The 16,154-nt window shown below is 39.3% G+C and overlaps 1 protein-coding gene across 1 annotated transcript in view; it reads right to left on the reverse strand.

Annotated features, from left to right (window-relative positions):
* Positions 1-826: 826 nt before the first annotated feature.
* The window catches only part of LOC124787623 (SUZ domain-containing protein 1), a 53,537-nt gene continuing 38,209 nt past the window's right edge, over positions 827-16,154 (reverse strand). The window contains exons 4-5 of the mRNA XM_047254381.1: positions 7,690-7,778; positions 827-1,974 (exon numbers count right to left, since the gene is read on the reverse strand). Coding sequence (XP_047110337.1) covers positions 1,863-1,974; positions 7,690-7,778 — 201 coding nt within the window. The 3' untranslated portion in view covers positions 827-1,862. The remainder of the gene's footprint in view (positions 1,975-7,689; positions 7,779-16,154) is intronic.

Consider the following 16,154-nt stretch of genomic DNA (forward strand, 5'->3'; position numbering starts at 1 on the left):
AAGCTTTTTGCCATTTATCTGTTTTGCTGACTCTGAGAAACTACTCATTTTTACTGAATTTCTGCAGTCAGTCAAAGTTGTGACCACTGTGGATTAACATGCCACAAAGTATTTTCTGGCCCCTACACTGTCTGTGATATTTTTCTTACATTACTATAATCTGCTTCATTGTGTATCTACTTCCATTTCATTTCAGAATAAATAGCTGTAATATTCTTCTGTAATAAAAATAAAAATTCCTTTGAAGTTGTTCTATAAGCCATTTTGCCCAAAATCTAAGGCACGTTAATGTGTTTATCTAACTTAAGCCAGGCAGCACAGTTTTTGCAAATAGTAGAAAATTTATAAAAAAAGCCAACGAGGAAAATGCTTTTTAAATGATAATTTTAATGATTGCATAAATTAAAACTTTCCCTTCTTTATGAGATATAAAACACTCATTGTGTTTGATGGCAAATTCTACCTATATTGAAAATGTGTGCTCAAGAATTACCAAACATTTACACACCATTTGAGCAGGCCTGACAATTACTTGTCCATACATACATAACCGACTGTGACATTTCAGAAAACTCTCCAACACACTGAAAGATTTACATCCATACACAAAATCCGTGGTGGAAATACTTCTGTTCAAGACTAGATCACGACTTCAGGTAGTTCCAATGTACCAAACAGTGGAATGCATCCTGGACTTTAACATCTTGCAGCTATCATCATTGTTTGTCATGATATTAAGTAACTACAATTCAGTACACTCAGTCTTCATGTTAAGTTACAACAGAGGGAATCTAGTATCAGAAGGGTGAAACAAACAGAACATGTCTCACTATGCACACTTACATTTATGAAACTGTCATTTTTTTTTTCTTTTTACAAAATTGGAAATATGCACATTCATTATCACTCCATGTCCCATTATTTATTCTCAAATTTATATGAAACGTGGAAAAGTATAAATTCACTTAATTCCTGTAAGCTTAAGTGGCAGCGCTGTTCCACCAAGTTCCAAGTGGCATAACAATTTCTTAATGCACAATCTTTACATGTATATCCAGCACATAGATATAATTATCTACTTTTTGAATGAATTGTTTTAAAAATATGCAATCATGTTATTTGAGTTTAATTCTGTTCACTGCACCTAAATTCTGTTCACTTTTCCTTATTTCATACTGTCACATAAGTCAAAAATGCCTGGATAGAAACACCAACCATGACACAGTAACAATAAAAAATTGAGAGATAGAGGGAGGGGGGAGGAGAGGGGGGAGAGGGAGGGAGGGAGAGATATGACGACGACGGTGATGATGAAGAAGAAATATCTGGTTAGGTATTGTCCTGTTTCCTTCACTTATTCTATCATAACAAGAAAGTTGAAATCATCAGCAGAAATCAAAATGCCACAGAAACGTGTGAAATTATTTGCAACTGAAAACAGTCTATAAAAAAAAAACCATAAAACCTAAAACATATATAAAATTTTAACAACACAACATCCATGGCAATGAAATGAGTGTATGATATATAATATGTATATGATTATGTATATGAGAGGTTGTTTCATCACTGGTTTTCATTTCCATAGGGTCCACACACACAGAACTGCGAGTCCATTAAATGTATCAAAATATCAACACAATTGTCTCTTAAGTTATGCCACAACAAGCTGATACAACTAGGCATTGTCTTGTTTTCACTATATAAATCACGCAATTATGTACAATCACATCACAAATATTGGTTGTGAATTCTCCCTTCTCCCATGTGCCTCAAATGTAGGCAATGTCAATTAATTAGTCTGTATTGTCACGGGGAGAGGCAAGGCAGGAGACATCAATAACGTAGTGCTCCTAAGGGCACTATCTACGCAAATTGAATCCTCTTGTTCCGTCGGGTCCCTTCGGATGACGCAAAATGTTGCCAGTTTCTGACGTTCGCAACACCTCCATTTTTGTCTGTATTTTGCTTATCCTGGAACAACAAAGTACAATATAAACGGTGAAAACATTTTACATAACTTCATCACTACATTTAAATAAATAAATAAAAAATATCAAATTAGGATAAGACAATGCTCCTACTACTATTTCTTGGCCTTACCCCCGTATCTTCATGGTGTTGGCATGTCAATCTGGATTTGGCAATACCAGAGGCAGGAGGCAGAGGGTGGTCCCTCCTCTCACCACTACTACTATGCCGAGACAGGATTTGTGGATTGGATTGGATTGTTTGGGGGAAGAGACCAAACAGCGAGGTCATCGGATTAGGAAAGGACAGGGAAGGAAGTCGGCCGTGCCCTTTCAAAGGAACCATCCCGGCATTTGCCTGAAGCGATTTAGGGAAATCACGGAAAACCTAAATCAGGATGGCCCGACACGGGATTGAACCGTCGTCCTCCAGAATGCGAGTCCAGTGTGCTAACCACTGCGCCACCTCGCTCGGTCAGGATTTATGTACCCCATCTGTCTGTGTCTAGCGTTGTCTCACGTGAAACAGTGAGAAGATTTTTGAATTGTTTGCAAATCATGTAATTGAGGCGGGATTTGGGTAAAGTTCGATATTCACCTAGTCGGATGTGGGAACCACACCCAAGCTGGCTGACACACTGGCCTTTGTCGTCAATCTACCAGTGAATTCTATCGGGCTAACGCATATGGCTGTTTGGACGAGTCATTTGGAATAACAAACTAATATCAATATTTTGCAATAAAGGTGTTTATGGGCTGCAAGAAATTCCACTGTAACCTCAGAAAGTAGTTTATCTTTCTGCTTATCCTTCGATTTCCGTGAAGATTTCACCATTTTATCTACTGGGAGGACGGTACTTTTCTTCTGCCCACAAACTGCAGGTGCTGGTCCTTGTCTGGGAGGGGGGGGGGGGGCACATAGGTGTCCTCATCCCTGATGTGTGGGAACTGCCAGTGCTACAGGGGTAGGGGGCAAGGGAGCTGAAGTTCCTTCCCCTCAACTGTGGGGCAGTGCCAGGACGTTTCGTACAAGGCCGTGTCATCACGTGAGGTTTGGACTATGACAACAGTCGCAAAATTTGAGGCCATATCAACTGATGAAGTCTTTCAATCTATTTCTTTGCACCTCAGTGAGACATGTGGTCAAGTGTTTTATACTCTTGGATTTTATTCTGCCTCTTAAATACTGAATTATGGTGAATGAGAAGGGTGCAGTTCCAGACAGTTGACAAAGTGAGGTGGTTGGTCACAAGGGCTGCCCTCGTGGGATGCCTGTCCACATGCCCAACAGATAGCCTCATTAGAACAGCCACCTAAAACATCTCATCAGAGGAGGAAAAATAAGGCCTGACATCCCATCCAGTCCAGGTACACTAGAAACTCCACTACCACCTCTCACTATAGCGACAGTGGTGAACCATACATTTCCATGTGAGAAAGTGTCATTTATATCCAAGCTGAAATTAAGAGAACATCCTAGAAATACACAAGGTCCATCGATGAGGGTGTGCGCTGCAACACTCTTGACTGGAATGCAATTCTTCTTGTCCCCAGATGTTGTAGTAAGTTCGATGTTCTCTATGATTTTGTAAACTGCTGTACGACGACAACGTTGATATCTCCTGTATGGCATGTTGGCGGCGTTCAATGCAGTTGCCTGTGCAGCAGCAAGACACAGATTGTGCACAGCGCGAGAGCGTGCTCGCTTATATACTGTGCGTGGACTTAGCATTTACGCAGTGGCCAGCGGGACCTTCTCAGGTAAAATGTTGCCATTGAAGGGTAGGATAAAAGCTCCAGTGTCCACTCTATTACCTTTGGGTCCCTTCTGGATGTGGAGAACAAAATGGACTGCACACCACACCTGATTAGTGCGCATTTCTTCATCAGTTTGTAGCATTAGGTTAAAATGGGAGATTAACACCTTGAATTCTACTGACCTTGTTAATAGGAGAAATGGTGATGGGTATATCTCTTATCTTTGCACAGGCCTGAAGTGCCCGTGATTGGTTGATGTGTGATGTTTTGATCATCAAAGGTCCATTTTACACTTTTCTATTGCTGTAATCTCCCCAAATCAATCTTCCATATTTGCAAAGGAAAACAGTGGCTTCATTGTGGTGATTGATCCACCGTCAGTTCGAGAACAAACCAAGACCTCGGAAAACTGCCCACTTCCATTTTTCCTCACCTGGCTCTCGTCTGAAACTGAAGCATGGTCACAGACAGGTCACAGCCATAGGATTGTAAACCTCTGCATTAAAATCACTGTACCTGACTGTTGACACAGTCGTGTTGGAATGGCCACCATTAAGTCTGATCCATTTCATTGTGGACTATCGGCCCCAATGCCACTCACTCCGATCAGAGGCTCTTCTCATGGGTGCATCCCACCAAGGCGAAGGCCACTTTGCACAATAGCTGTTGCCCGGAATCCTGGTACCCCAATGTTGATAGGCACCTACTCCTTGGCTGACACGGGGATGTTAAGTTCAGGCATTGGCAGTGCGATCCCTGCGTTGTCAGGGGGCTATCACCGAGAGTGTACATGACAACCACGATGGACTGGCTACCATGCTGGATTTCGAGTGCAGAGGTAGGTCCACTTGATTGGTAGGTGCAAAAGATAAAAGCGCACAGTGGAGAGTTAATGCACCATAGTAAGGTGCCCTTCCCTAAATGGCCTGCACTTCTGTAAAATTTGTAAAGTGGAGGTCAAACCCAAAATGGGGACCATAACTTAAAAAGCCAAATTGGGTGAGAGAAAAAGCATTAAAAGAATGAAAACCTTCGGAAGTCCAAAGTATAGTGAAATATCAAGGTAAAAACATGACCAAATAAAAAGACTTATTAGTTGCCTTTTACGACAGGCAAGGAAGGGCCGCAGGTCTATTCTAGCCCCTGACACTGTATTGGGGCCTCTGAATTGCTTTGATGTCTTCCTTTAATCTGGTCTGGTGGGGATCCCAAACACCCTAGCAGCATTCAAGAACGAGCTGCACTAGTGATTTAAATGCAGCCTCCTTTACAGATGAAAGGCTCTTTTCTAAAATTCTCCTAATAAACATAAGTCTACCATCCGCCTTCCCTGTTACCATTCTTACATGCTTGTTCCATTTCATATTGCCTTGCAACGTTTCGGTTTGATATTTAATCTACATTACTCTCAAGCATTGCGCTAGTATTCGAACATTACTGTATTGTCTTTCCAATTCATCTGCATTAATTTACATTTTTATACATTTAGAGCAAGCTGTCATTCATCACAGCAACTAGAAATTTTGCATAAGTCATCTTATATCCTCCTACAGTCACTCAACAACAGCACATTCCCGTACACTACAGCATGTTCAACAAACAGATGCAGATTGCTGCTACCCCTGCTGTCAGATCATTTATGTACAGTCAGAATAAGAGCGGTCCTATCACACTTCCCTGGGGCACTCCTGATGGTACATTTGTCTCTAACACTCACTATCAAGGACAACATACTGTGTTCTATTACTTAAGAAGTCTTCAAGCCACTCACATATCTGAGAATCTATTCCGTATGCTTGTACCTTTGTTAACAGTCTGCAGTGGGGCACCATGTCACACACTTTGCAGAAATCTAAGATACAGAATCTGCCTATTGCCCTTCATCATGGCTCACAGGATGAGATGTGAGAAAGGGAAAGCAATTCCATTTTAAAATACAGTTTAATTTAAAGAACAAACTGTATTTTGAGTACATTTAAATTGTAATTTAAAAAATGCATGTTCACTGTGAATTTATTCTTTTCAGAAAACTGTTTGTAATTTGTGACAGTAGTAGATGTCCTGATGGCTTTTTTTTTTGTTAACAGCATTCATGATTTAGATGTTCACTGTGTAAACGAAATAACATCCATTTACAACTAACTGTAATCAGATGCAAAATGGGGTGGTTGTTAAGAAGGCCTACAAAAATGTCTACAATGGAAGCAAAAATTACTTCTTTAACTTATTTACCATCTCAATGAGTAAAATATTCAGTCATTATAATGTGCCTAATACCCATACATACATTTTGCATACAGTAAGATTATATCCCCAGTGCCATGACGTGATACCAACTAGTACTCAAATTTTATATACTACACGAGTCGGACTCAAATCACGTCTTCTATACCTGTTACTTGTAAGTCAAATTTTGAATCTGAAACATCGAAATTTGTATATTTTGTTGTACATGTCATTTCAATGTCAGTCAGATGCAGAAATCTGATACTAGCAGTGGAGCTCACAGCCTAACAAACTTTCTTTTAGTATTGCTAGCAACTGATAAGCAGAAATCAGAGAGAACCACTACTGGATTATTTGCAAGCTATTAACAACTCTAAACGAACAAAGTGTGAAACCACGAGTGCCAGTGACTTCCAGACAGCTGTGATTGAATTCTGAAAATGAGTTTCAAGCTCTAAAGCAATCCACTTGCGACAGTTAACTAGTATTTGCTTCGAGCTGAGTTTGTAGAACATGTTCAATAACTGAAAGGACACTACTTTATTAAATTTAAAGAAGTTGAGAAGAATTAAAAAGCTTTCTAGTAGGAAGCTTTTTCTGCCCTCATAAATCGATATCAAATTAGCTACACGGACTCAAGTAAAAAGCTTTTACTGCGATACACACTATATCCAAATAATAGCTCACAAGAAATGTTTATTTTATAAGCATTAGTTCTAATGATTTCATATTTATTCTATTTATAATTGTAAGAAGTATTCCTGCAGTACAAATCAACTGAATTTGTAGCATATCACAGTAGCTAATTTGCATTCATTGATTGGAAACTCAGCAAAAATTGCTAAACATATAAATTAGAGATGATCTTCAGGTACAGTTGACTGTGGGATGAATGCATTTGATGAGTTGTGCTCCAGCCAAATGCTGCTAATTGGCGACAAACTTTGCTTATAACATTTCACCGATGAACAGCCTTGCTAATTCCATGATGTGAATAAGTCAATGGGCATCATAGTGCCATTTGCAATATTTGTTGTTCAATGACAAAACTATTTATGCAGTTGCCTCATTCACCTTAAGAACGGGCAGTCTATTATGTGATCTAGAGTATTATCAAGGCATCATCACAAACTAATAGTAAAAATCTGAAACCACATGAGCATATTTCTCTGAAATTTCTTCGATTATAACCCATTATACTCTGATATTACATGAAGATAAAGCACCAGTCAGTAAAGTTATTTGCGTAGTGACAGCTGATTACCCATAAATCCTAATATTGCTGAAATTTGGGGTTGTGTACAAAATTTAACGTCATACTTTTTGTATGATTCTTATTGCATCACTCATTTGTCTTAAACTCTTTCACTAACAAATGTTTCATTCTATAATAATTATTATATTATTAAATAAAGTGCATTCATTTAACAAAAAAGCAAAAATTTGAAAATTAACATGAATTATGAAAACTTGTCTTAATATATTGGTAGAAGTACAATAATAAATACATCATCTTATTGGATTTACAACCCAGCTACTCTTCTTTATTCAAAACAGTATATCATAAGTAAATATTTACAGATATAATCTTAATGTTTTTAGTTTGTTGACATTCAAATATATGCTCCCACAACCACTACTTATTAAAAGATTTTCTATTTCTATTCCACATTCCCACTGAGCAATTTGAAATTATGTTTGTGTTACTATCACTAGCAAAAAGTACGGCACCAACCTATCATCAGTTGAGGGCAGGTGTTGTTCCTCAGGACTTCGAGCTTCACCAAGGATTCGTAATCTAGCTTCAGCATAAGCTTGTTCACGCTGTAAATGGAGGAAAAAATAAAGTTTTCACATGAATATTTTATATTTGATGGAGAAATAAATTTTAAATCATGCTATACTTGCTTTTCTCACTACCGCACATCTTTAAAAAATGTAATGATGTAATGTAGAAATGTATCAACTAATTTTAAATGACTGGAAGAGGGCATATATGTTGAAGATGTCACGCAAAACACAAACTAAAATATCCTGTTATATCAAACTGTTTTCAGATCAGGATGGCTTTGGAATCAATGTGCAGTCAGCCTTTAACAACAAACTAGGAAACATACGAACTTTTACTAACTTCATTACCTGCAATATGTCGATGTGCACAAGGAGTAGGATGGGGGATTAATGGATCAGAGGCATTTATTTTCAGTTACTGTGTCAAGCATTGTAACAATGTTTGAACAGAAAGGATTTTAAAAGAGAGTATTTTGAGACTGTCACAATTGAATCATGACCGGTAAATAAAGTTCAAAGAACTGTGGGACAGTAAATATTTTCACTTACTTAAATACATAGGTGAAGAAAATTTTAACTAGTTGAACACAGGCAATGTGGGAGATCATATTGTACCAATTAAAAAACTATACAAAATAACTATTTACTTGAACAATGCCTTCAAAGACTATGAGGATACTGAAACATTCAAATACAAAGTGGAAATTCTCGAAAATAATTTAGGAGTACAGGAGACCTCTCAATGGCGAGTAGTCTCCTTTACTACTAAATAATTTTCACGCTGCCAGAACTTTTCTTACTAAATGAATGAAAATTCTTTGACCTGTGTGGTCTTCCCACTTCAACATCCTTTGTATTCCCTATTTTTCAAACGCATTTTCAACTGAGGATGTGGTGCATTGGTAATACACTGGACTTGGATTCTTGCTTAATGGAAATGTCAGCACAGACCTCTTGAAAAGGACACAGCTGATTACATCACTCCACCTGAAGCTTGCGCTCAGTCTCTAAAGACCACATTGTCGGCAGGATGTTAAATCATAATATTCCCTCCTGAATTCACCTCTCTTCTGATCTGTGTCACAAGTTGTGTTGCCCAAACCGTACACGGTTAATAGCACTGGTTTAATATTATTGTTATTGTTATTATTATTATTATTATTATTATTATTATTATTATAAGTTCATCAAAACAGAAAAAGAAATACTTTCACTTAATCCATTTTCCTCTCAATAATCTTGCCTTCACTATTTTTCAATCATGCCCACTTAGGTTTTCATTTATTGAGACATCTATAATTTTTTTGAGAAATCTCTAATTTTTTCACGAATTATGATGATCAGATAGTACAGGGTTAATATCATTGATTTTCTCACCTTTAACATGTTGATTATAAAGAGCGTGTGTATAACAGTTATCTAGATGTGGCATGTACACGAACAGTAAATGTTCAAAGAACACTGATATTTATTTGGATTTTCTCTTGAACTTACCTGAATTCTAAACATTGTTTCCTTAATTTGACTTTTTCCCAAAAGCCTCTTCTCACAAATTTACAAATGACATTTATGTTCTTGAAACAAATTAAATCCTATTTCAAAGTCACTAGCATAACTTCTCATATTACTCAAATATTAAAAAGGACAAGCAACTTGTCTAAAAGAAGAAATATTAAAAGTTTTGGATGTATCTGACAGGTACTTTAATTCTGATCTCAGTTACCACTGCAACAAAAAACGTTATAAACAAAGTGGTTGAATGATATGGACCTAAGATACAGCTATGGAGAGAAAAAGTTGCGCACCCAGTACTACATTTGTTGAGAAGATTGCAAGATTAAAGTCAATAACTACAAAAGCACACCAAACTAACAGAAATGGAAATGAGAAATAATGGATGTAATGCTAATCCTGAACTACTATAAAAGTAACTCAAAATTTCTTTTCTGTCCACATATAAGGCTGATGTCAGGCATGCATTCCTAACAGAGTTTCAAAGAGTCAGTACAAGTGTCGTTCACTTAGTCACTACAAACACATCAAGCGAAAATCACTTAGCCAAAACTCAGAGCTGAACCCAACGAGTGGTGACCTCCATGCTGATGCAGGTTCGTTGACATATAACTGAGGTCCTGGCTGTTACCAGGCACTTACATATTCTCATCTGCAAGTTGAAGCTTAAGTCTTTACTATCTATATGAACCCCAAGCCCTTGATATTTGCATGCAGGCGAAAGAGTGCCAACTGCTCACCCAGGCAATTTAATCATCTTGAATTTGTGGCCAAGTTCACAACACACATTAGACACATATTCGAAATTAACAATGATTTTGTAGACTTTCTATCGTGGGTCAACAGCGTCTCAAGTTCACTAGATTTTTTTCACACTTGCACATGTGCAAAAGGAAGACAACAAGCACAGTATGTACATCGATAAACCCGCATCAGGACTGAAGTTGCAGCTCAGTGATGTACCAGGAGAAGAAACACATCTGTACAGTGAGGTCTTGTATGGTTGACCTTGTCTTTTCCAACTGCCAGTGCTCAGAAGGCAAGCTTTTAGCACTGTCCATGAGTTGTGCCATCCTGGGGTGCGTACCACCTTTTGTCTCATGTCTCAGGATTTTGCGTGGCCGGGCATGCAGAAAGACTGCCAGGAATGAGTCAGATCTTGTCTCAAGTGTCAATCCTGCAAGATTACCCGCTATGTCCAAGTCCCGACTGGCGACTTACCAGATACCCCCACGCGCTTCCCCCATGTACATTTGGACATTGTTGGACCACTTCCCCCATCAAACAAGTAGAGATGCTTATTAACAATGACTGACCATTATACCCATTGGCCTGAAGCAGTACCAGTTCATAACATCACAGATGAGACATTAGCTTCCACCTTTGCTCTAACATGGTTGGCGATATTTAGACATCTGCTGCATATCTCAATGGACTGCAGACATCAGTCTGAATCAGATCTGTTTGCTCAGCTGGTCAAGTTTTGTGGTTAAACCCACCGTAAGACTACTAGCTACCACCCGACAAGCTATGGGATGATCAAATCAAGTCAAACACCGGTTCATCCGTGGCAGAATTGGTTTATGGCGAGACACAGCGTGTGCCTGGTGATTTTGTTGACACAGACACGATCGAGATAGCTGCTCAAGATCAGTCGGATTTTTTGCATCACTTGAGACAGCACATTTCCAGGACCCATCCTCTGAGAGCTTCGCAGCATGGCACACCGCCATCTGTTGTGTACCAAGATCTTGAGCATTGTACACATGTTATGCTCCGCATGGAAGGCACTGCAAGCCCCATATAAAGTTCTCCAATGACATACACAAACAATGGATATTCTGGTGAATGGTAAGGATACAATTGTCACATTGAACAATGCTAAACTAGCATATGTCTTTCATGACCCGCCACCGACAGCAGCTCAACAAAGGCGCCCCCCCACCTCGGATTTAGATGCTATGTCATAAGAGCCACCACTGTAGCGTCCACCTCCCGGGGCACAGTTCCAACGTCGACGTGGACCGGGGCACAGTTCAACTACGACGTGGACAATTCATTCTGGCCGTAGGATGTAGTTTGTCGATGCCAAAACTGCTTCCATCCGGGGGCTGATTTAATAGCCTACATGTCAGGCACCACACACTAATGTGAAGTTCACTGTTGTGTAGCGTACACTGCAGTGCAGTGTTCCTAGCAAGTGAATCGGCTGTCTGAGCAGTTCAGTACCCAGCCACCAGGAGTGCTATGTTTTTTATGCTTGTGTGCGTTTTCTGTGTGTTCTGTTTATTCTTTGTTTACTGTTAATTTAATGGTAATGAATGCTCCTTGCCAACGTTCTGTAGCAGAGTGTTATGCAGAGTGTTATTGAGTAGTACCCTGTAATCAACTCTATTTTATGTCAAGGTTTAGAGCTCCAAATTACGGTATTTCTATCCTGTCCATTTATAACAGAGATGTCAGTGGTGCACTCCTAATAAAGTCTGAAAGAGTCAGTACAAGCGTCATTCATTCAGTCACTACTTCAGTCACTACAGACATATCAAATGAAAGTCAGTTAGCCAAAAAGTAGAGCTGAACCCAACAGTTCTAAGCCATGTAATTATCACTGAGGTGTTGAAGTACCCGGATTAATACCATACTACAGTAGAGTCGGCAAAAGGAGATTCCTGACAGTTGTAGAGGACTTGGCACAGCTGCTTCAATTGCACTTCATAGTTTAAAACTGTCAACAGTGCTGCCGGCAGTCAGTTGCCCGAGATCATGTTTCACCCCATCCTCTATTGTGGACTTGATATAAATCCATAACACACCAACTGGTCACAGCCGCCCTCTCCCGGTCAGCACACGTGCTGGAAAACTAACACCTGTAACACTGCATGACTCTAGAAATACTGTAATAGTCAATCCTTTGGTGTATCTGAACATACTGGCCATACTGAATGGTGATTGCTGTAAATGAGCCAATGCCAATCAGCAATTTCCATTTCCTGACTATATGCAGCCACTCCTTTACAGCAGCTACCTAGGCCTTGATATAACTGACAGCCTAAAACATGGGAGCTGAATCTACAATCCAACTGCCTACCAACAGTATGAGAAGACACCTTATATGAAAGGTGTTGCATTTGGACCCAAGTCGTAAGCACATGGCTGAGAGATACCACTGTGTTCTGTTGATCTTAATGGCTTTTTTCTTAATTATTTTGCACATTTCCACCCATCAGAATGTCAAGCCACCGACTGATTGATTTTTTTCTGCAAAGGACGCTTTTACATCATAAAATGTATGTTTATTGTTGTCTATGCCGCTGCTTGAGGGATCTGGGGCAACAAGAGCCAGCATTAACCTGGACCATCGACCAGTGTCTGCCGCGTGCCAGCTTCATCGCCAGTGGTGGAGCTGGCCACAAAATTTAGAAGACTGTCATTATAACTATTGTAAAGACTCGAAGCACAGTTTCTTTTTCCATTTAGAGGGTCTATTTGGATTATTAAGTGAATGAAGCCTGACCCAGCACACTGAACGCAGTTTCTGGACTTTTATGCTCATTCATGTTAAGGTATGAGGAGGAGGAGAGTGATTTGCTTCTTAATGTGGAAATGGTTGTTTGAGTATAATTTGGGGGAAAAAAATTGTGTACAGGAATATTGGGAGAGTTTAACATTAAGTTAGAAAGTAGCACCTGAAAAGAAAACAGCTCTGTTTTTGTTTCTTCTTCTTCTTCTTCTTCAGTAGCGCTACAGCCCCTGGTGAGCCTTGGCTTCTTCAACGATCTTCCTCCACACTTCTTGGTTATTTGTTGCTCTTTTACACCCCAGGACTCCCATACTGGTGAGACCCATTATTACATTGTCAATCCATCTTCTTCTACGTCTCCCTTTTCACCTAGCTAAATGGATCACATGTTTCATCATTTTCTTTGGGATTCTATCCTCTGCCATTCTCTCCAGGTGTTCTAGCCATCATATTCACTGTGATTTCACAAATTTTACTTTGTCCCTACTCTGTATTAACTCTTATAATTCAGCATTGTAGCGTATTCTCCAGCCTTCTTCCTCCTTTATTGGCCCATAGATTTTGCGTAGTATTTTCCGCGCTCACATTTTTATCGTGTTCTGTCAACGTCCATACATCGGACCCATATGTGATAACTGGGCGGACTAGGGAGTTATATATTAGCACTTTCGTTTTTCTTGTAACAGGGATGTTTATGAAAAGCTGCATATTTGCAAAGTAAGCTCTGTTTCCTGCTTGTATTCTTTCCCTTATAGCTTTTCCAATACTGTTATTTGTTATTAGGGTTCCCAAGTAATTAAAAGAGGACACTCCTTTGAAGCATTTCCCACTGATGTTTAGGTTTTTAGGGGTTCTTCTGGACTCAGATTGTGACATTATCATATATTTTGTTTTGTTTTCATGTACTACAAGGCCAATTTTTAAGGCTTCTGTTTCCACTGCCTGGTATGTTTCTTGGAATGTATTGATATTCTAATGGTTTTGACGACACAAGAAGTGGTGCGAAACTGGATTGCATTCACAATTCACACCTCACTCTCATCAGTTGACTTACGTGATGTGACTAACCGATCCTCTTCTCTGGATATTTAGCTACATCAATCTCCCAAAAGCTTCTTCTACGAAGATTTTCACTGGTTAGAGGAATTAATTAGACTCTTTCTCTATTCTTGAAATAATTGGGTACCCGTAGAATACTCTCAGTTCAATCATGATATATATTTTCAGCTTTCACAGACAACAACTTCTGCAAGTCAACTTAATCATCAAACATTAGACTCTATTAAACATATAACAACACTGGACTAACAACCAAATGATTTATGGACATCACAAACGTCTTGCCTCATTCAGGGCTAAGACATGACGTAAGTTAAAAGTTTATAATCAATTGTTTGTTTGTCTTTTTACAATAATCACATTCACTAACACAGCAAAGAATAGCCTATAATTACTCCAGGTTCTTTCACACAGCGTCTGTGGCGCTAGCGGCAAACACTTGTTGTCATCAGTGGACCGCCACTCATACAGTCTTCTCATGACAAAATTCCAACCTGCACACAGAAACAGGTGGCGCAGGAGATACGCTTCCACTCTCCCACTTATATTTAAAATATCATGTGTTCGAGACGGTAGATGGACGGGTGGCTCTAGAATTTACATGCCAATTCTCAAAGCACTACATATCCCTCCCCTCAACTCGACCATGCGATATTTTATACATAATCACCATGTATGTTAATATCACATAGGTTAACACTTCATTCCTCAACAATACATCTTCTTCTATTAATAATCGTAAATACTCTTGTTCTTATTGCCTAGTCATTCCTTTTTAACATTTTACTACAATTATAAAATGTGAACCTTTCAATCCATTTTGGAGTTAGTTCTTTCAATATTTAAAATCGAGAGGACTCAAATTGTTCTGTTTTCTGCTCTTTTTCCAGGTGTGCATGACCCATGAGTAATCTACTGTTTGTCCCTTCTTTCCGTACTACCAGGAACTCTGGGTAAAATAAAAGATTATTTTTTTTCTTTTTTTTTCACTTGTAAACATAAAATGTAATAGACTGGTGATGCATACAATTCAAACTTATTGGACTAACTCCTATAAAACGTGTGACTTCTGTCATGATACTGTCCTTTTCCCCTTTAGGAACAGTACCTATACCTCACCTATGGGTTGACCCTATTAGTGCACCCCCTCCTCCTGTTTTGGTAGGTATGCCCCTCTCGATTCCTATTCTCCTATGGTACAGGTCAATCCCCTTCCTGGTGCCCCTGTCCACACAGTATATGTCAGCCTTTTTTAGGTCTGCCTATCTGCCTTTTGTATTCAATAAATGCTGGGTGCGACCCCCCTTATCCTTCCTGGCTAGGCCTCATGGTTCATTGCCCTAGTATACATCTTTATGTACACTATCATTAAACATTCTCTGGTAAAGTTACTCACCTATTTTACACCTCAACTCCACTTTCTAATACTCCATCTAATACCCTTGAGTTCTCTTCCACTCCTCACTTTTATCATATAAATAGATACTATGTCTATCTGTATTAACCAACTCTTAGTAGATACTATGTCTACACACAATGATCAAGTCCCACTACTCTATAACTCAGCAGAGTATTTGCTACCCTGACTTTTCTCAAATGGTTATCGCAATTAACTCCAATTTTGCTTATCACTGTTTTATAATTATTACCCCAGCTCTCCTGCTCCTGTCTCTCTAGGTTTACGAGTTGATTGCTATCCTTCTTTCAAACATTCCACGTGGGAAAAATTATATATAAATACAAAGATGAGGTGACTTACCGAACAAAAACGCTGGCAGGTCGATAGACACACAAACAAACACAAACATACACACAAAATTCAAGCTTTCGCAACAAATTGTTGCCTCATCAGGAAAGAGGGAAGGAGAGGGGAAGACGAAAGGAAGTGGGTTTTAAAGGAGAGGGTAAGGAGTCATTCCAATCCCGGGAGCGGAAAGACTTACCTTAGGGGGAAAAAAGGACAGGTATACACTCGCACACACGCACATATCCATCCACACATACAGACACAAGCAGACATATTTAAAGACAAAGAGTTTGGGCAGAGATGTCAGTTGAGGCAGAAGTGTAGAGGCAAAGAAGTTGTTGAAAGACAGGTGAGGTATGAGTGGCGGCAACTTGAAATTAGCGGAGATTGAGGCCTGGCGGATGACGAGAAGAGAGGATATACTGAAGGGCAAGTTCCCATCTCCGGAGTTCGGATAGGTTGGTGTTGGTGGGAAGTATCCAGATAACCCGGACGGTGTAACACTGTGCCAAGATGTGCTGGCCGTGCACCAAGGCATGTTTAGCCACAGGGTGATCCTCATTACCAACAA

The sequence above is a fragment of the Schistocerca piceifrons genome, chromosome 3, assembly GCF_021461385.2.
Source record: "Schistocerca piceifrons isolate TAMUIC-IGC-003096 chromosome 3, iqSchPice1.1, whole genome shotgun sequence".
NCBI classification, from domain to species: domain Eukaryota; kingdom Metazoa; phylum Arthropoda; class Insecta; order Orthoptera; family Acrididae; genus Schistocerca; species Schistocerca piceifrons.